Raw genomic sequence first — 21,781 nt, 5'->3', positions numbered from 1 at the left:
ACTGATGGTACAGTGTGCATGGTGTGGCACTGATGGCACAGTGTGCATGGTGTGGCACTGATGGCACAGTGTGCATGGTGTGGCACTGATGTCACAGTGTGCATGCTGTGGCACTGATGGCACAGTGTGCATGCTGTGGCACTGATAGCATGGTGTGGCACACACCCAGCTGATGGAGCTACATGTGAGTAATGAGTTTAAGCCTCCGTTTCCAATAATGCGACTTGTCATGAGACTTTGGACAGATAAAGTCCCATGACAGTCACAGCCAATTGATTTCAATGGCAAATGTTTCCATCTATTTGACTTTCAAAAGGTCCCCTGCACTACTTTGATGCGACTTTTGATGTAACTTTGATCCAGAGTGTAAAGTTGGATCAAAGCAGCACTCAAAGTCACACTCTAAGGCTAGGTTCACACCGTAGCGATGCGGGAACGCCGCAAATCCGCAGCGTTTTCCCTCATTGCATGCCTCCCGCCGGCAGTTCACACTGCCCTATGCGGACTGCTGGGAGTGTCAATGAAATCTTAATGACACCTCCAGATCCGTCCGCATATCGCAGTGCGATCTGCACACTCGGACAGGAATCGGATCGCAAGGTATGAACACCCATGCGATCCGATTCTGCTGCGGACCAAAAAAAGGGTCCCGCGCGAGTTTGCGGCGGGTGCGTTGCGAATTCAGCCATACTATCTGTATGGCTGAACTCGCATCGCTACAGAGATCGGATGTGATTTGCACTGCAGTGCGGTGCGAATCACATCCGGATCTCCCACCCGCAGCAGTGTGAACCCAGCCTTAATCTCAGCTTTGGGGTCGCACTAGTGGAAACGTAGCCTAAAGCTAGAGTGCAAATTTGGAGTGCAGCTTTGATCCAGCTTCACACTCTCTGGATCAAAGTCGCATCAAAGCATTGCAGGTACCTTTTCAAAGTCACACAGATGGGAACGGGTGCCACTGAAATCAATGGGCTGTGACTTTATGTGCCCAAAGTCGCATGACAAGCTGCACTAGTGGAAACAGAGCCTTAGTGTGGTTGCCTGTACTATGATCATTGTAGACTGTGAGCCGAGACCCCAGAGCACGAGTCCGGTGACGTCGATGTCAATGACGTCACCGGATCTCAGACGGAACTGCCTGAAGCCGGTGGAGAGGTGAGTACCGATCAAAAGAATTTTGATCGATCAAAAAAATCAACGAGTAATTGAGGAATTAATCTTTCATTTCCACAGCCCTAATAGAGATTATATATATATATATATATATATATATATATATATATATATATATATATATATATATATATATATATATATATATATATCTATCCCATAGGTATGTAGACGCTATAACTTTTGTGCATAACAATATAAGCTTATTGGGATTTTTTTTACCATACTTATTGGCCTAAATTGATGAAGAATTTAGATTTTTATTTGATAGGTTTTATAGCAAAAAGTAAAAAAATAAAAATAAAAAAGTTTTTTTGTTTCAAAAGTGTCGGCTTTTTTTGTTTATAGCGCAAAAAATAAAAGCCGCAGAGGTGATTAAATACCCCCAAAAGAAATGTCAGTTAAAGTATGCAGTGCAGTATCACAAAAAAATGGCCTGGTCATGGAGGGGGATAAATCTTCCGGAGGTCAAGTGGTTAAAATCCTGTTTGATTCTTTCCTCTCAGGCTCTTTGACTTTGTAGAATGACCAGACACGTGTCATGTAGTCAGTGAATGTCATAAAAGGTATGTGGAATTTGTCTATGAAGAAGCTAAGCTGCAATATGTCACCTAGGGCATAAATTGCTATTTGTAAGTAGAGTGAATAAATAACCTACTGCTATTTTTACTTTATATACTGTGTTATACTGCCTATTACCTGCCAAGCAAAATTGTATGGAATGAAACAGTAAAAATACTTAATACAAGTAGTATAGTACTATACGTATAAATATGCTGCTTTCAAAGAAAGGTGAAACTAGGACTATATTTTTATGCAAGTGTTTCCTGTGCCAGTAAGAAGTGCCAAAATGACTCTTTATTGTAGTTAAATAGCTGTTAGTGCTACTTGTCACAGGCTCCATCGGGTGACAGGTTTACCTCTTGATAAAATCACATGATCGGTAACAAAACGCATTGGGCGGAGCCTGGTGTCATCACGCACCACCCCCAGAAAGGAGAATGAGATTAGCTGGTGGTTTACAGCTGAGGATACATGGACATCCAAGTGATTGCTACAGATCTGTGTACCCTACATGTACCAAGTGCTTTGCCTGAGTGCACTGGAGGTTGTGCGCACACAAATGTGAGTGTTTAATCCATTTTTTAATAAACGCATATTTTTAAATTGGTAAGCACTATACATAGTTACATAGTTAGTAAGGTTGAATAAAGACACCAGTCCATCCAGTTCAACCTGAGTGAGTGTCTACAATTGTCCCTATCCCTGTACATTGCATACTCGCATTGGTCCCTACCCTCAAGGAGCCACAATCTAAGGTCCCCATTCATATACTAGGGCCAATTTTGGACAGAAGCCAATTAACCTACCTGCATGTCTTTGGAGTGTGGGAGGAAACCGGAGTACCCAGAGGAAACCCACGCAGGCACAGGGAGAACATGCAAACTCCAGGCAGGTAGTGTCGTGGTTGGGATTCAAACCAGCGACCCTTTTTACTGCCAGGTGAGAGTGCTAACCACTACAACACTGTGCCGTCCTATGCAAGTCTTTTTACCTACATGTGGCTACAGGGATTATTATAGTCTGAGATGTATCACAGTCCAAGGAGAATGTGAGCAGAAGCCATCCAGAAGGATTATACCCCTGAGGGGAAGGCGTGACTAGACCCATTTAGGGGTCTTTAGGGGAGGTGAGCGCATAATTAGACTGGTGGAGGGACTTGTCACCTTTATTTATTCAAAGAAGGATTATTTTTTCACAGTGATTTATAATTAATCACATCATTCAGGACTTTATATTCACGCTGATTTGGCACTTTTGTTTATTTCTATACTTATATTTAATTTGTGTCAGTGCATTATATTGCATTGTCTATTCATCAGGAACTTATACACATCGCAGTGCATATAAGGATTGTTTCGAATTTACAATTAGCCACTGGGTGGCACTGTTTTAAATTATCACCGTTTTATATACGATTTTGATTTAAAAGGGAGCGCTTCACTATTTTATTGTTATTTTATAGCCAATACCTGTATCAACAAAGCTTCACCAAATCTTACAAGACACAGGCACGATACATAATAGGTAAAGTATCAGTTATTGCAAACAGGGTAGGTCAACAACTAGGAAACAGGTCAGATAGATTATATCGCATATAACTTCCAATAAGTATTAAAGTAAAAATAAAATTCCCTCCCTAAAACTTCAGAGGAGTTGGCAAATCATGCTGATGTAACGATATACACAGAATCCAAGGAAGAAAAAGCCAAAGGCCGAGCAAATGAGAGAAGTCAAAGAAGGCAAGGGTGAGAAGAAGACAGCGAACGGGAGAACTCACAATCACAGAAGAGACAAAACAAGCCAAGTGTGGGAGAAAGCAGAACCTGAACATAATATGCCCATGATTCCCAGGTCTGCTCAAAGAGCGTCTGTTTATCATTTATCAAACTAGCCACCTTCTCATGTAACATGAACCAAGACATTTTATGCCGTATGCGAGCTGATAGAAACCGTAGGAGTCTTCCACGCTCCTGCTATGGTAATTGTAGCCGAGGACAGCATAAAATAAATGAATCTTTTCATAGGACGTGGTGTGTCGTCTGGGAGATCGCTTAGCAGAGCCCCAGAAGGAGGTTGATCTACGAATAGCCCTGGGACCTTGAGAATCATAGAAAAGACTCTACGACAGTAGCCCCTAATAATATTCCCACCATATGTGGAGCATCGTACCTCGTAAGGTGCATCCTCTAAAGTAGTCTGCTGAGTCGATGGGTACATTCTGGCTAGGGACCAAATACCATCTCATTAGAACTTCGATGCTTGCGTTGATTAAAGAGATGTTCAGTATACCCCTAAATGAGATCCTAAGCCTGGAATACCATATCTCAATATCAAGCTTTCATGTCGTCCTAGCCTTTTTAAATTACCCATGAGGCTGCCCTTCATTGCAATAAGACAATATGGACGTTTGAAGGGCAGGAACTGTGGACTAACAGGAATTATCCAAAGTAGCAGAGGGTCCAGGTCTTTGGTAGACTACTGAAAGTGGTTGTAAACCCTTACTACACACTTTGACCTACAGGTAAGCCTGGATTAAGGCTTACCTGTAGGTCCAAGAAATATCTCCTAAAACTATACGGTTTAGGAGATATTTGCCCGTAGACAGCGGCGCGCAGGCGCACTGAGCGCGGCATTTTCAACAACGGAGCTGCCGCGCGTGTCGGCTCCCGTGCGCATGCGTTTTGCTTAGAATAAAAAGATCACGATTCTCTCCCAATTCTCGAAACGTAAAATCTTTCACATTATACAGAAAAAAAAAAAAAAATGGGCTAACTTTACTGGTTAGTTTTTTTTTCTAATTCATTAAAGTAATTTTTACAAAAAAAAATTGCATTTGAAAGACCACTGCGTAAATACAATGTGACATAAAATATTGCAACAACCACCATTTTATTCTCTAGAGCAGGGCTCGACAAAACCCGGGCGCCAGGTCGCATTTGCGACTAGAATTAGCTAACTGGCGCCTGGGGCAGCACAGCTGGGGGTATGCTGTCTCCGCGGACCCCCCCGGCGCGATCGCGTCGGGCCGCGCCGCCGGCGGCCGGTAATTTAGCCCCCGGCTTTGAGGCCTTCTACGATCCTATGGTTCCTTCTGGAATCTGGCGCCCTCTTGTGGTGGCCGTTGGAATTACAACCAGCAATGCTAATGGATGCAATGCTATTTTTCCCTGCCTGCCAGCCTATCTTCCTTCCCTTTACTCAGAACCCCTAAAAATTATATATATATTTTATTCTAACACCCTAAAGAATAAAATGGTGGTCGTTGCAATACTGTCTGTCACACCGTATTTGCACAGCGGACTTACAAGCGCACTTTTTTGGGGAAAATGTATTTAATAAAAAAAAAAAAATAAGACAACAGTAAAGTTAGCCCAATTTTTTTTAATATTGTGAAAGATGTTGCGTCGAGTAAATCGATACCAAGCATGTCATGCTTCAAAATTGCGCCCGCTCATGGAATGGCGACAAACTTTTACCCTTTAATATCTCCATAGGCGACATTTAAAAAATTCTACAGGTTGCACTTTTTAAGTTACAGAGGAGGTCTGGGGCTAGAATTATTGCTCTCACTCTACCGATCGCAGCGATACCTCACATGTGTGATTTGAACACCGCTTTCATATATGCGTTCGCTTCTGCACGCAAGCTTGGCGGGACAGGGCGCGTTTAAAATATTTTTTTTTTATTTTAACTTTTATTTTTATTTTTTTCACTGTTCTTTAAAAAAAAAAAAAAAAAAAAAATGTGTGTCACTTTTATTCCTATTACAAGGAATGTAAAAATCCCTTGTAATAGAAAAAAGCATGACAGGTCCTCTTGAATATGAGATCTGGGGGTCAGAGAGACCTCACATCTCATATTTACACTAAAATGCAATTTAAAAAAAATTTGTCATTTGAAAAAAATAAATAAAATGTCCCTCTAAGAGCTATGGGCAATGACTTGGAGACAGGTGAGGGGCTGGGGGCTATCTTCCCCTCACTCGTCTCCATGTCAGGCCAGGGACAGGTCCAGATCGCCGTCACGGACCCGGCTCCTAACTTTTTTAGCTGGCTCCTAGATTCCAAGCAAATTTGTCAACCCCTGCTCTAGAGTGTCTACAAAAATTATATATATAATATGTTTGGGGGTTCCAAGTAATTTTCTAGCAAAAAAAAAAATAATGATTTTAACTTGAAACCAACAAGTGTCAGAAAAAGGGTTTAGTGTTTAAGTCAGGTATGTCCAAAGTCCGGCCCGCGGGCCAATCGCGGCCCGCGGTCCGGTTTTGAACGGCCCGCCTGGCTATCAGGGCTGTCAGATGAGTGATCCCCTGCCGAGCTGTACATCGGCACTGAGAGAAGCTCCTCAGCCCCAAAAGTGAAAGTAAAGTGCAGAGGAGTGTGCTGTGCTCTCTGCTTCCCCCTACATTGCAGTACCCGGCTGAATGAGGAAGCTAGAAAGGTACAGTACTGTGCTAGAAGCTAGATTTGTTTTAAAAGTGCTTTATTCATGTGTGTGGGCATGTGTGTGTGTGCGCATTTGTCTGCATGTGTCTGTTACTTTTAATCCAGACCCCACCCCCCCCCATTCCTGTACCATCAGAACTGCTTTTGTAGGGCTTGTGTGTGATAGCAACCAGGACTGCTGCTCCTCTGCAAAGTGATCCATGCACAGATTGCTTTTCAGAGGCATTTGAAAGGCGGTAAAGAGGCATTATGTTGCCTCCTCACCACCTGTTTTAAGCCGGTAAATGCAGCATCACTATACCGCAACTGTGCAATCCACACAGTTGCGTGGTAGTTGCAGTGCAGGCCCATTCACCCTGGGTATACCTCCAGCTGCAGCCATATCATGTGTAGCTGTTCCCTCTGCAGCTAAAGGGGGAGAAGTTGGGGGTGGTAAAAACAGCTTAACCATGTAGTTTTACTGCTCCTCCAACCTGACATGTGAACAAGCCCTTGATTTACATCTGTGTGGCTGCGTGCTGCGTGTAGGGAAGCCCATTCATTCCAATGGGCTTCCTTACCCACAAAAATGCAGGGAAAGAAGTCCCCAATCTTTTTTTTAAATTTTTTTTATTGAACTGCACCAAAAGTCAAGATCGCAATAACGATTCTTGACGATTAATTGTGCAGCTCTATGTGGAACCCTAGGGTTCCTTGAGCTGTGGTTGACTCACCTCCTACTTAAAGATGCCTATTTAGTTCCAGAACCAACATCACCTGGCAATGCCACCAGAAATACACCAATTAACCTTTTAGCTAAGTCCATTTATTTTATTTTATTTATCAAGACTGCCTATATACATGAGAACTATTACCGGCTGCTACTACTATTTTACCACTTGCCGACCAGCTCACGCCAATATATATCTGCAAAGTGTCACGGGTGTGCAAAATAATGTACCCGTACATCTCTGCATCATCGGCGGCCGACGGCCCACGATCATGGCATGCAGAGGCAGAACGGGGAGATGTAAACATGGCATTTCACTGTTCTGCCTAGCAACATGACAGGGATCTACTGCTCCCAGTGATCGGGAGTAGTGATCTCCATCATGTTCTAGTGAGCCCATCCCCTCTAAAGTTAGAATACGCCCAGGGACAACACTTAACACACCCTGATCGCCCCCCCAGTGTTTAACCCCTTCCCTGCCAGTGACATTTACACAGTAATCAGTGCATTTTTATAGCACTGATCACGGTATAAATGCCAATAGTCCCAAAATAGTGTCAAGTGCCCGATCTGTCCGCTGGAATGTCACAGTCACGATAAAAAACACAGATCGCCGTCATTACTAATAAAAAAAATGAATAATAAAAATGCCATAAATCTATCCCCTATATTACAGACGCGATAACTTTTGCGCAAACCAATCAATATACGCTTATTGCAAAATATGTAGAAGAATACATATCGACCTAAACTGAGGAAAAAAATTGTTTTTTATATTTTTGGGGGCATATTTATTATAGCAAAAATTAAAAATGTATTGCTTTTTTTTTCAAAATGTTTGCTTTTTTTTTTTGTTTATAGCGTAAAAAATAAAAACCGCAGAGGTGATCAAATACCACCAAAAGAAAGCCCTATTGTGGGGGGAAAAAAGGACGTCAATTTTGTTAGGGTACGTGACTGCGCAAAGGTCAGTTAAAGCGACGCAGCGGTGTATCACAAAAAAGGGCTTGGTCAGGAAGGGGGTAAATCCTTCCAGGGCTGAAGTGGAAACTTAAAAAAAATATATAAAAAAAATACAAGGACCTTAATAAGACTTCAATTTACCCCATTACTCAATGAATAAAAATAAAAAAACTCAACATGTACCCATCAAAGCTACTCCTGAAACACTGGGGGCAGATAAATCAATAAAATGAGACACAGAAGCGGCTTGGTAATTCAGCACACAGGTTCTGATGGCTCCTTAGGTCAGATCAGATGTTACATAATATCTTAGAAGAAGTCACATTCCCTCTCCATGCTAAAAACACATGTTTAGTTAAGAACGTCCTTGTGTCTCTTTCAGGCAAGATCAAAGCAGCTGAAAACACGTGTTTGCTCCATGCTGAGCATCTCGAACAATGAAAAACGCATCTGGTGTCACAAGACAAAACATCCAAACTCATGGTAATCAATACCACATTTTCTTAGGTTTACTGTATTGTTTCCCAATGACATACTCATCTGTAAAATGGCAAAAAAAACAACAACAAAAAAATAAAAATAAATCAGACTGGAGTGGCTTCAACAGGTGCCATACTAATAATTCAATACATCATACCAGGACCTAGATTGACCATTAAAGAATGAGCAACTGACATGTGCAGAAAATTCAACACGATTCAGACAATGCTTTTTACAACTATGACGAAAGATGAGCATTTGATTGCCAAAAACGATCAATTGTTTGGTGAATATATCATTCAACACTATATAAAAATGTCCCAAAGGTTTAGATCAACTGTGAGGACAAATAATTCAAATTAATTTATGAGCATTAAAGCCCCATTCCAGGTAAAATAAGAAAAAAATAAAGCCATTACAATGCAAAGCCCACCCCTAACAGGTCAAATGCTAAAGTGATTGTAAAAAGTTTGTTTTTTAAATAACAAACATGTCATACTAAGGCCGCGTACACACGCGCGGACTGTTCGCCCAACTTTGTCCGTCCAACAGTTTCGGCAAACAGTCCGCTCAAACTTAGCATGGACGGACATGGCCACACACGACGTACGAACAGTTTGCTGAAACCGTGCGCGATGACGTGAACGGCACGTACGACGGGACGAAAAATACGACGTCCTATTCACTGCATTATAGCTTTCGGCGTGAAAATCCTTTCTGAGCATGCGCGCAACTTTGTTTGACAAACAAGCCTACACACGAGCGGACTGTTCGCTGAAACAAGGTTTCAGCGGACAGTTTTACGGAATTTCCGAAAAACCTTGTCCGTCCAACTGTCCGCTGAAACTGTCCGCTGAAAGCCCACACACGAGCGGACTGTCCGCCCAACCACTGTTCAGTGGACAAAGTTGGACGAACAGTCCGCCCGTGTGTACGCGGCCTAAGAGTCCATTCACACAGGGGCAACACGACTTCCAGAACGACTTTTGGAGGCAACTTGGACATGACTTAAGTATGAATAACAGCGCGACTTGGAGCGACTTCAACGGGACTTGGGGCAACTTAGAACACGACTTTAAGTCACCCCAGGCCAGGCGACTTTGGCTGTGGCCAATCAGAGAATAATCAGCTCTCGAGGGGGAACTCCACACCAAATTTGAAATAAAAAACCGGCATGGGTTCCCCCTCCAGGAGCATACCAGGCCCTTAGGTCTGGCATGGATTTTAAGGGGAACCCCCTACGCCGAAAAAATCCATAGCAGACCCTTATCCAAGCACGCAGTCCGGCCGGTCAGGAAAGAGGGTCCTGAACCGTACCAGGCTGCATGCCCTCAACATGGGGGGGTGGGTGCTTTGGGGAATCCCAAAGCACCTTGTCTCCATGTTGATGAGGACAAGCGCCTCTTCCCGTCTGCGGGCGGGGGGGCTTATCGGAAACCGGGAGTCCCCTTTAAAAAGAACTGGAGAGCGGGAGAAGAGGCCGAAGAGAGCAGAGAAGTCGAAAGAGACCCCCGAAATTACTTTAAAAACCTGTGTAGTGTGTTTTTTTTATTGACACTTTTTTCCCTCAGGTGAATGGGTAGGGGTACGATGTACCCCATACTAATTCACATAGGGTGTGGGGCTGGGATCTGGGGGTACCCTTATTAAAGGGGGCTCCCAGATTCAGATAAGCTCCCTGCCCACAGACCCGGACAACCAACGGCCAGGGTTGTCGGGAAGAGGCCCTTGTCCTTATCAACATGGGGACAAGGTGCTTTGGGGTGGGGGGGCCGCAGGGCGCCCCCCTTCCCCAAAGCACCCACTCCCATGTTGAGGACATGCGACCTGGTACGGTTCGGAGGGGGAGCGTGCGGTCGTCCCCACCCCCTTTCCTGCCCGGCCGGGCTGCGTGCTCAGAAAGGGTCTGGTATGGATTTGGGGAGGACACCCATGCCATTTTTTCGGCATAGGGGGGTTCCCCTTAAAATCCATACCAGACTTAAGGGCCTGGTTTGCCCGAGGAGGGGAAGGGGAACCCATGACATTTTTTTTTATTAGAGGCGACTTTCCCTGTAAAGTCGCTTCAATATAGATGGAGATCCGACTTGGAGGCAACTTCCATTGACTGGGTACAAGTCACCCGATCCTCCTTTTCTGGGGTCCCTGGCGGTGCTCCTGGCTCCTCCTCTTCATCGAGTGCGGGCGTATGAGTCCGTTGACACAGACAGCAGGACTCAGCCCCACCCTCCTGCGTCACTGTATTTGATGGACCATAGTGAGAGCCAATGGCTGCTATCAATCTGTCCAATGAGGACCCGATACAGCAGCTGGAGCTGTTGGGCTCGTGCTTGGCGCTGGAATGATCAGATTCAAGTAAGAAAAAGAGGGGGGGCTCTGGGGGACAGCTGCAACACAGAAGGTTTTTCACCTTAATGCATAGAATGCTGATCCCCTAGAGCAGTGATGGCGAACCTTGGCACCCCAGATGTTTTGGAACTACATTTCCCACGATGCTCAACTTCACTGCAGAGTGCATAAGCATCGTGGTAAGTGTAGTTCCAAAACATCTTGGGTGCCAAGGTTCGCCATCACTGCCCTAGAGCCTCTTTTTGATGCAACACTTTGGCTGGCAGTTATATCTATAATGAAGAACCAATAGTCCTGCATTATGCATAAGGATCCCACCGAGCCCACCGACAACCCAGAGCATCAGAAAGAAGAGAAAAGTGCCAGTGGCCCATAATTAAGTAGGTATTACAGCCTTTCTTCTACCACCTTGACTTGAGTTGGCCATAGACTGATTGAAATTTGGCCGGTTCAGCAGGGACTGCCCAAATTTTGATCAACGGGTCACTGTCGTACTTAACAGGAACCAGTATTTGAACAATATCTGTCGAAGAGACATGCTGGAAGACTTTTTATGATCAGCAGCTGCAGCCGCTGATTAGAGTATTTTGACAGCAGTGAAAGCCACTTGCAGAACCAATTGTCCTGGCATGGGGCGTGGGGGGTAACCTCCATTTTCCTTGTTTCTGTAGATAAGGGAATCTGTAAGCTGTGTGAACGGGGGGAAAAACAACCATCTATAGGCAGCTTTAGAGAGCTTTTGCATCATGGTGTGGGGGCACTTTAACCACTTGCCTACTGGGCGCTTTCAACCCCTTCTTGCTCAGACCAATTTTCAGATCTGTCAAACTTTGAATGACAATTGCGCAGTCATGCAACACCTTACTCAAAACAATTTTTTTTATAATTTGTTTCACACAAATAAAGCTTTTTTTGGTGGTATTTAATCGTGGTGTTTTTTTATTTATTTTTATTTTTTTCATTTTAAACAACATACACAGAAGAAATTTGACAAAGAGAAATGGATATTCTATACAACAAACATTATGTTGGACATATCTTCCATTCTCCATTTTAGATATGGACTCCATATTGAATTCTTACAGTGGACCAATTTCTCAAAGTTCAATGGGTTTTAAATTTGTGCCTAAGCTTCAGCAAAATCCACTATCAAGAAATTCTATCTTTCAATGTAAATATATAACCGCAAAGCTTATGTCTCTCTACAAACCTAAATAGGATATTATCTGGCCCATTTCAAATGTCAATAATTGATACATATACTCCAACATGTACATATACTCCAAATAATAATTATTGGAATTATATTTACCCTAACCTCAATCGTTGTTATCCACGTCTTAAAATGAATATCAAGTTTCTTTTGCACACATATATAGATAAAGACTTTCAAATTAACACAATAAGAACCAACTAACAGAACCATCACAAAACCAAACACTACACAGCACAACAAAAAAACAAAAACAAAGAGGGGGGCCCAAGTCAAGTTACGCTATAAATATTTTGATAACTTTGCAGAGGTTCGGAAATCATCCCATTGTTGCCATATCTTTGGGGTTCGTTCTTTTAAACCCTCTTCTGCCATTATTGTCTGTTCCAAGGATTGCATCTCGCTCATCTCACACCAAATACCCATTCTGCCATTGAGCGACCTATCGCTTTCCGCCAGTTACGGGCTATGACCGTCCGCGCTGCAGTAAGCATAGGTCATAGGATATCTTTTTTTTAATGGATTTTATTGATCCAGTAATAATTGACAACACAGGGATACATATATCAGGTTGAATAGTAGATTCTGTCTTTTTTTTTCGATATATGCTAAAAATCTTTGACCAAAATGAAAAAAAAAAAAAGCGGACAATAATACCATATATGTGACATTGTGTCTCTTGCATTAAGACATCTTCAACGTGTCTCTTGATTATCAACATTACATTTTATGCGTATCCACCGGACATCGATACCACCTTGCTAAAATTGTATAATTTCTTTCTTGATGTCTGGCTGATAGGGACAATTTATGTGTTAGAAGAAATGTCTTTTACCAATCTGAAATGGGAATTGTCATCTCCAATTCCTCCTTCCCATTTAGTTAAATAATAGGATTTTTTCATCATACTTGCCTGTAAAATCCTTTTTTTTTTCTTTTTTAATACATCAATGGACACAGTTAGGCTAATTTTCATTACCTACTGGGTTTTACTTCATTCATCTCCAGGTGAATGGACACTGGTAGACCAAAGGTCTTTAGACAGGAAGTGATCCCCTATATAACCCCTCCCATACAGGAAGTACTTTAGTTTTGTAGCAAGTACTGAATCCTCAAAAGAGGGGAGGGACCTTTGTGTCCCGTGATGTATTTAAAGAAAAGGATATTATAGGCAAGTATAACTCTGGTCCGGCATGCACCGGCGCTATTATGGCCTCATGTGAAATGTCTTGCGCCGCCATGCTGTCTTCTCCCCTTTCCTCTATCCCTCTGAACTTCCTGTGTAATTTCCCAGGTACACCTGCTGATTATGATGTGCTTCCGGGGTGTTTGTTTTTTTTTTTCTCATGCTGCTATCCGCAGTTTGCACAAAAGACTGCAATTACCTGCGGTTATGTGCATATAGCTGCGCTACATCGCACCTGGACGCATTCAATTCAATTTTTTCTATTCGCACCGAACAGCACGTAACGAAATCGCAGATAAACGCTGTGTGTGAATGGGGCCATAGGAAAGCATTGTGAGCTTTTAGCTGTGGTAGAAAACTAGAAAATCCGCAGCTAAAAGCACCATTCTATCCGTCCGTGTGAAAGGGGCCTGATAATAATCCTATTTTCTTTATCATACATCACAGGACACAGAGGCTAATATTCATTACCTACTGGGACATAACAGAGCAATAGCCTTGAGGGGAGGGAGACACCCTGCCAAGCAAAAGCCATCGTACCTTATACGGCAGCCCACAGTACATGGTGACCAAAAGCCGAATCCCCGGCTGCTCAAACATCCACTTGATAAAATTTTGTGAACGTATGCACTGATGACCAGGTAGCAGCCTTACAAATCTGATCCGCAGATACACAATGGTGAAAACCCCAGGAGGTTCCTACACCCCTGGTAGAATAACCCTTTCATGACTAAGCCTATTTTTGGCATTTGGTGTTTACAAGTTAAAATCCATATTTTTTGCTGGAAAATTACTTGGAACCCCCAAACATTATATATATTTTTTTAGCAGAGACTCTAGAGAATAAAACGGCTATTGTTGCAATATTTTATGTCACACGGTATTTGCGCAGCGGTGTTTTAAACGCAACTTTTTGGGAAAAGGGACACTTTCATGAATTAAAAAAAAAAAAAAAAAACAGTAAAATTATCCCTTTTTTTGCATAATGTGAAAGATAATGTTACGCCGAGTAAATAGATACCAAACATGTCACACTTTATAATTGCACGCACTTGTGGATTGACGATAAAGTACGGTACCTAAAAATCTCAATAGGCGACGCTTTAAAAAATGTTTACGGTTACCAGGTTAGTGTTACAGAGGAGGTCTAGTGCTAGAATTATTGCTCTCGCTATGACGATCGCGGCGATACCTCACATGTGTGATTTGAACACCGTTTACATACGCAGGCGCGACTTCCGTATGCGTTTTCTTTGCTTCGCGAGCTCGCGGGGACAGCGGGCGCTTTAAACATTTTTCTTTTAATTTTTTTTTAATTTTATTTATTTTAAAATGACTAAATTGTTTTAAAAAAAAAAAAAAAAAAAAATGTGATCACTTTTATTGCTGTCACAAGGAATGTAAACATCCCTTGTGACAGTAATAGGTGGTGACAGGTACTCTTTATGGAGGGATCGGGGGTCTAAAAGACCCCCCACCCCTCCTTTACACTTCAATGTATTCAGATCGCTGAAAACTGCGATTCTGAATACCGGATATTTTTTTTAAACCGGCGCCATTGGCAGCCGAGTAAACGGGAAGTGACGTCACGACGTCGCTTCTGTGTTTACTATGAAGAGACTGGAACGAAGCTGATTACGGCTTCGTTCCAGTTCCTCCCCAGCAGCCGGAGGCAGCGGACATGGAATTGGTGCTCCCGATCGAGCGGGAGCACCGCTAAAAGCGGCGGGAGGGGGGGACGTCCCCTCCCGCTCCTCCCGGAAGCTGAGTACGCACAGCGGGAAGGGGATAAGCTCTCACATTGAATGTCAAAAAAATTTAAAAAATCTTCATCAGTTTGGGCCAATATGTATTCTTCTACATATTTTTGGTAAAAAAAATAAAAAAATGCAATAAGCGTTTATTGATTGGTTTATTGAACTCATACAATGGTATCTTATGTGCACATGTACACAGATTTGGTTTATGTAGTTTTTAGGCAGTTGCATTTATAAGCTTTTCTTTGAAGGCAAAGAAATGAGTTCAGACGCTGAAGTTTCCGATGCCAAACATGGTAACTCGTGTTTAACTGCACTTTGTTTATGGGCGTTTTTCATTTTTGGCTATTTAAAAAAGAAAGTTTTAAACGTGTGTTACTATCTGTCAAGTTAAATAATTCAGAAGAGGTTGTAAAAACGTCCTGTGTACATTAAGCCTAACAGCAAGTGGTGAAAATTGTGTTTCTCCCATATCTTACATGTTCCTGTTTAGGAATGCCTTTTAACCCAAAACACAGCCATTAAAGTGGAGTTCCACCCCCAAAAAATAAAAAATCTTAATGTGCAAAAAAAAAAAAAAAAACATTTGGAGAAAAAAATTGTTTTACTCACCTCTAAATGCCTATGCATTTTAAGTGCTTACTAGGGGGTCCCTCGTAGTCTGCCTCCTTCAGCGCCTGGGCTCCTGATATCACTTCCCTCAGCGCAGGAAGGGAGATCGCCTCTCCCCCCTCCCTCTTGTCAATCATCTGGGACACATGACAGGTCCCAGATGATTGCGCAGCTCGTGCATGCTCAGTGGGTGCCCGGCTGTGAAGCCACAGCCAGGCGCCCACAGTAAAAAAGCCAGCGCCGCCGAGCGGAGGGGGAGACTAGTGGGGCTTCGATCCCCCGCATCACTGGACCCTGGGATAGGTAAGTGTCTGATTATTAAAAGTCAGCAACTGCAGAATTTGTAGCTGCTGACTTTTAATTTTATTTTTATTTTTTTAAGCGGAGCACAGCTTTAATGTCTAAACCGCTGGCAACAAAAGCAAGTACACCCCTAGGCGATGTCCAAATTGAGCACAATTAGCTATTTTCCCTCCCCGGTGTTATGCGACTCATTAGTGTTACAAGGTCTCAGGTGTGAATTGGGAGCAAATGTGTTAAATTTGGTGTTATTGGTGTTGGTCTTATACTGGTCACTGGAAATTCAAGATGGCACCTCATGGTAAAAAAACTCTGAGGATCTGAAAAAAAAAGAATTGTTGCTTTAAATAAAGATGGCAATAAGAAGATTGCCAAGACCCTGAAACTGAGCTGCAGCATGGTGGCCAAGATCATTCAAGTGCTGCCAAGGTTGAAGGGGTGGGGATCAGCCAGTCAGTGCTCAGACCATATGCTGCACAATGCATCAAATTGGTCTGCATGGCTGTCATCCCAGAAGATAGCCTCTTCTAAAGATGATGCACAAGAAAGCCTGTAATTTGCTGAAGACAAGCATCCTAAGGACATGGATTACTGGAACCATGTCCTGTGGTCTGATGAGACCAAGATAAACGTATTTGGTTCAAATGGTTTCAAGCATGTGTCTTGCCTAAAGTCAAGCATGGTGGTGGGAGTGTCCAGGTCTGGGGCTGCATGAGTACTGCTGGCACTGGGGAGCTACAGTTCATGAATGCCAACATGTACTGTTATATACTGAAGCAGAGCACGATCCCCTCCCTTCAGAGACTGGGCTTGGGCAGTATTCCAACATGATAACGACCCCAAACACACCTCCAAGACCACTGCCTTGCTAAAGAAGCTGAGGGTAAAGGTGATGGACTGGCCAAGCATGTCTCCAGACCTAAACTCTATTAAGCATTAACCTATTAAGCATCCTCAAACAAGAGGTGGATGACTGCAAGGTCTCTTAACATCCCCCAGCTCTGTGATGTTGTTGTCATGGAGGAGTGGAAGAAGCCTCCAGTGGCAACCTGTGAAGCTTTGGTGAACTCCATGCCCAAGAGGGTTAGGGCAGTGCTGGAAAATAATGGTGGCCACACAAAATAATGACACTTTGGGCCCAATTTGGACATTTTCACTTAAGGGTGTATATCCATCCCCGAGGAAGACACAAGTTGTAACTAAACTAGTAGAAGGGACCTAAAAAACTGAGGAACAAGGAACCAGGAAGGATTATTCAGAGTGTAAAGGGAGGGCGGGAGCACTGACGGGGGCTGAAGAGCTGGTTGCAAGGTGATACATTTGTCCTAACACTGCTGGTACAAGAAAATTATAAACAGGCTTGCTTAAGTTTTTTAAGTGTGAGTGCTTATTTGTAATGGCTTTATTTGAATAAAATAAAAAAGATAGAACACTATCAAGACTCTCGACCATCCACAGCGTGATCCCAGTTGGGGTGGATGGATGCACAGGAGATCAGATAGGAGGCATAACTATTGAATTACTCGGTGCTCAGGTCTCTATGTTCACTGTAAAGGTTCTAAATATTTGTTTAACTATACTGGCCTTCCCCACTCCAATTGCACACTATCCCCCGAATTGTTTCGTTGTGCTTCAATTGTCCTTCAAGGGGAAGAATGTTCTTATGATCTTATCATCGTTATTGTTGTACTGTAATACACGTACATACTATGTTTGTAAAAAAAAAAAAAAAGAAGAAAAAAGAACACTATCAAGAGCTGATTGCTTTGCATGTGGTCGATGTGATTGGAGTTCACTGGCAGCTTATAAGGAGAAGGAATATTATGAGGAGCATTCCAAAGGCTCATATAAAAAGCCTATAAGGACACAACCAGTGAAGAGAGCACAGGGATTATGAAAAACATATATTGCTGGATGATTGTGAAGAGATCGATTTATTCACTATTCAAATAATAGACTGGCACAATATTTTCACCTTTGTTTGATTTATAAAAGGACACTATAAGGATATAATCTGCACATTATTACCAACTACATTGTTTATTTAAGGACATTCTGTGTAAAACGTGCATATTGCACTTTATTTCATTCATATTATTGTTTATATTAATGCACTTTATACCCCTTAAGGGATATTCTTATATTTAGCGCTGCATTTATCCTTTTTATAAACAGATGAATACCAGAGCTCTCATATACAGTATATAGATGAATAGAGGAGCTATCCTATATAGTATATGGATGAACTCTCCTATACAGGAACTCTCCTATCGATGTATATAGATGAATAGAGGAGCTCCCCTATGCAGTATATAGATGAATAAATGAACTCTCCTATGGAGTATATAGATGAATAGTGGAGCTCCCTTATGCAGTATATAGATGAATAGAGGAGCTCTCCTATACAGTATATATTAATAGAGCAGCTCTGCTATGGATTATACATATGGATAGAGGAGCTCTTGATTATTCATGTATATAGATGAATGGAGGAGACTTCCATTATTGTATATAGAACAAATGAGTATATAGATGAATAAAGGAGATCTATATGATGATCAGAGTATGAATAAAGGAGACCTCTATGGTCAGAGTATGAATAAAGGAGACCTCTATGGTCAGAGTATGAATAAAGGAGATCGCTATGATTATCAGAGTATGAATAAAGGAAATCTCTACGGTCAGAGTATGAATAAAGGAGATCTCTACGGTCAGAGTATGAATAAAGGAGATCTCTACGGTCAGAGTATGAATAAAGGAGATCTCTATGATCAGAGTATGAATAAAGGAGATCTCTATGATCAGAGTATGAATAAAGGAAATCTCTACGGTCAGAGTATGAATAAAGGAAATCTCTACGGTCAGAGTATGAATAAAGGAAATCTCTACGGTCAGAGTATGAATAAAGGAGATCTCTATGATGATCAGAGTATGAATAAAGGAGATCTCTATGATGATCAGAGTATGAATAAAGGAGGACTCTATGACGATCAGAGTATGACTAGAAGAGCTGTCTCCGATGTCCGCCGCCCCCAGTGTCCCTCTGTCACATCACTCCAGTCATGTTGCAGGGAGGGTGACTTAGGCACACGTCTCTGGTAACATACAACGTGCAGCCCATCTTGTTAAGCCCCCGGAGCTCAGTGGCGCCCCCTCAGTCACAAGGCACGACTCATGTTCCCCACTAAAGACACGTTGCGAGGCTCCAGCGTCCCCGGCTACAACTCTCCACCAATCACCTGCCTCGAGCTTCAGTCCTTGTGAGACTAGGAAAAGAGGCGTGGCTTTGAAGGCCGCCTCCCAGGCGCCGATTGGCCGAGTATAGAACAACACGTGTAGCAGAAAGTAGGTCACGAAACTGCTTTTCCCTCCGGCTGCCTCACGTGGAGACTTGCTCGGGCGCCCTGCCTCATTATGTAATCCTACGTCACGGCACCGGAGCGCCAATGGGAAGCGGCGCTGGGCAGAACGTAAACAGAGGCCGCACATGGCTAGGGCGGCAGATCCATGTGAGAGTGCGGGATGACAGGATATCAGTGTCAGGCACAGGCCCCGCCTCCTTATAACCCACTTTGGTACTGGCACAGGTGAGCGGCTGGAGAGCCCCAACACCCATCAGTATACCCCTATACCATCTCCGTCCCTTCTAATACACCCCCCAGGAGGAGACTTACCTGCACTGCTCTCCATGTCGGTGTGTGTGTGGGGTGAGCGGTGACCAGTCGGGGAAGATGGTGATTCAGGTGGGGGCTCCTCTTCCCGGCTTCCTCCTTCTCTCCCGCCTCTCCTCAGCTACTCATCTCTCCTGTACATGGTCCATGATGGGGTGCAGTGCCCGCTCTCCTCGGTGTCCATACAGTGTGCCCGGGATGGATGAGGTGTCCCTGTGCCCGGAGGTCTGTCCTCTGTCACTCCTTATAGTGCTCTCCTATGTGCTCTGTGCTCGGGGACACATCCAGCCTCCTTCTCCAGAGGAGGAGCTCCACATCTATTACACAGCATGGCTAGCCTGGGACTCCTTCCCTTCCATGGTGGGCGGGGCTAACATACACTGTCATCTCATCCACTGTACAGCGTCGTGTCCCATCATATGGGGGCTTCACACTCACACAGATCATCGTGTCCCATCATATGGGGGCTTCACACTCACACAGATCATCGTGTCCCATCATATGGGGGCTTCACACTCACACAGATCATTGTGTCCCATCAGATGGGGGGCTTCACACAGATCATCGTGTCCCATCATATGGGTGCTTCACACTCCCACAGATCATTGTGTCCAATCAGATGGGGGGCTTCACACAGATCATCGTGTCCCATCATATGGGGGCTTTACACTCACACAGATCATTGTATCCAATCAGATGGGGGGCTTCACACAGATCATCGTGTCCCATCATATGGGGGCTTTACACTCACACAGATCATTGTATCCAATCAGATGGGGGGCTTCACACAGATCATCGTGTCCCATCATATGGGGGCTTTACACTCACACAGATCATTGTATCCAATCAGATGGGGGGCTTCACACAGATCATCGTGTACTATCAGATGGGGGGCTTCACACAAATCATCGGGTCCCATCAGATGGGGGGCTTCACAGATCATTGTCTCCCATCAGATGGGGGGCTTCACACAGATCATCGTGTACTATCAGATGGGGGGCTTCACACGCAGATCATCATGTACTATCAGATGGGGGGGATTTACACAGATCATCATTTACTATCAGATGGGGGTCTTCACACAGATCATCGTGTACTATCAGATGGGTGTCTTCACACACAGATCATCATGTACTATCAGATGGGGGGCTTCACACACAGATCATCGTGTACCCTCAGATGGGGCTTCACACAGATCATCGTCTACTATCAGATGGGGGGCTTCACACACAGATCATCGTGTACCCTCAGGTGGGGGGGGGGGGCTTTTCTGCACACAAATTATCATGTCCCATCAGATGGGGGTTTCACGCTCACACAGATTATTGTGTCCCATCAGATGGGGGGGGGGGGGCTTCAGACAGGTCATTGTGTACTGTCAGATGGGAGGGCTTCTCTGCACACAGATCATTGTGTCCCATCAGATGGGGGGGGGGGGGGCTTCACACACACACAGATCATTGTGTTCCATCAGATGGGGGTTTCTCTGCACAAAGCTTACCGTGTCCCATCAGATTGGGGGTACACACACACACACACACAGGGCTGGACTGGGACAGAAATTTGGCCCTGGACTTCATCCAGACCGGCCCACTTACATTTTGAGTGTCCCATCAGCACTCCCTTACATCAGAGTTTCCCATCACCAGCCCCCTTATAACAGAGTGTCCCATCAGCACTCCTTACATCAGAGTGTCCCATCAGCACCCCCTTACATCAGAGTGTCCCATCAGCACCCCCTTACATCAGAGTGTCCCATCAGCACCCCCTTACATCAGAGTGTCCCATCAGCACCCCCTTACATCAGAGTGTCTCATCAGCACCTCCTTACATCATAGTGTCCCATCACCAGCCCCCTTACATAAGAGTGTCCCATCACCAGCCCCCTTACATCAGAGTGGCCCACTGATCCATCGGCCCACCGGAAACTCCCGGTAGTGCCGATGGCCAGTACATGCCTGCACACACACATCATTTCTGACAGACAAAATCTGCGCTCAAAAGTGATGTGAGGGCGGTGGATGTCGCCTGGGACCTCTATGGCTCTGTGTAAATGCACAGACCTTGCTGCCCTCCAAGGGTTGGGGGACCCCAATGGGAAAACAGGAAAAGTGACATTTATTGGTATGGAAAATCTAAAATCCTCCATTATACCTGGAGTACCAAAGGTCCTAGAATAGCTCGGGCTATGATGTATGCCTCCAAAGACTTGGGTGGGATATGAGGGTGCCTTTCGGAAGTATTATATGGCTGCGCAGCTGGCACAATTACTTCAACTCCACGGCCGTCACTATTGCCCTGAGTGGGTTCTACTGGAGTCTCAAGCGTGCACTCTGCTGGCAATGGACCTTTTCCT

The 21,781-nt window shown here is 44.0% G+C and overlaps 1 protein-coding gene across 3 annotated transcripts in view; it reads right to left on the bottom strand.

Annotated features, from left to right (window-relative positions):
- The window catches only part of NR1D2 (nuclear receptor subfamily 1 group D member 2), a 54,377-nt gene extending 34,609 nt beyond the window's left edge, over positions 1 to 19,768 (bottom strand). For 2 of the 3 annotated variants that reach the window (XR_013277549.1, XM_077491418.1), the window contains exon 1: positions 19,429 to 19,767. Coding sequence is in view for 2 of the 3 variants with exons in the window: in XM_077491418.1 (XP_077347544.1) it covers positions 19,429 to 19,444 (16 nt within the window). In the remaining variant the exon portion in view is untranslated. Of the gene's footprint in view, positions 1 to 19,428 lie in introns of all 3 variants that reach the window. The other variant, XM_077491419.1, reaches the window with a different exon arrangement.
- Between the last annotated feature and the right edge of the window lie 2,013 nt (positions 19,769 to 21,781).

Source organism: Lithobates pipiens, unplaced genomic scaffold (genome assembly GCF_037356315.1).
Source record: "Lithobates pipiens isolate NorthernLeopardFrog02 unplaced genomic scaffold, aLitPip1_a1.2 Scaffold_19, whole genome shotgun sequence".
In the NCBI taxonomy this organism is placed as follows: domain Eukaryota; kingdom Metazoa; phylum Chordata; class Amphibia; order Anura; family Ranidae; genus Lithobates; species Lithobates pipiens.
The sequence above is the reverse complement of the archived record's forward strand: the minus strand, read 5'-3'. Positions and strand labels throughout refer to the sequence as shown.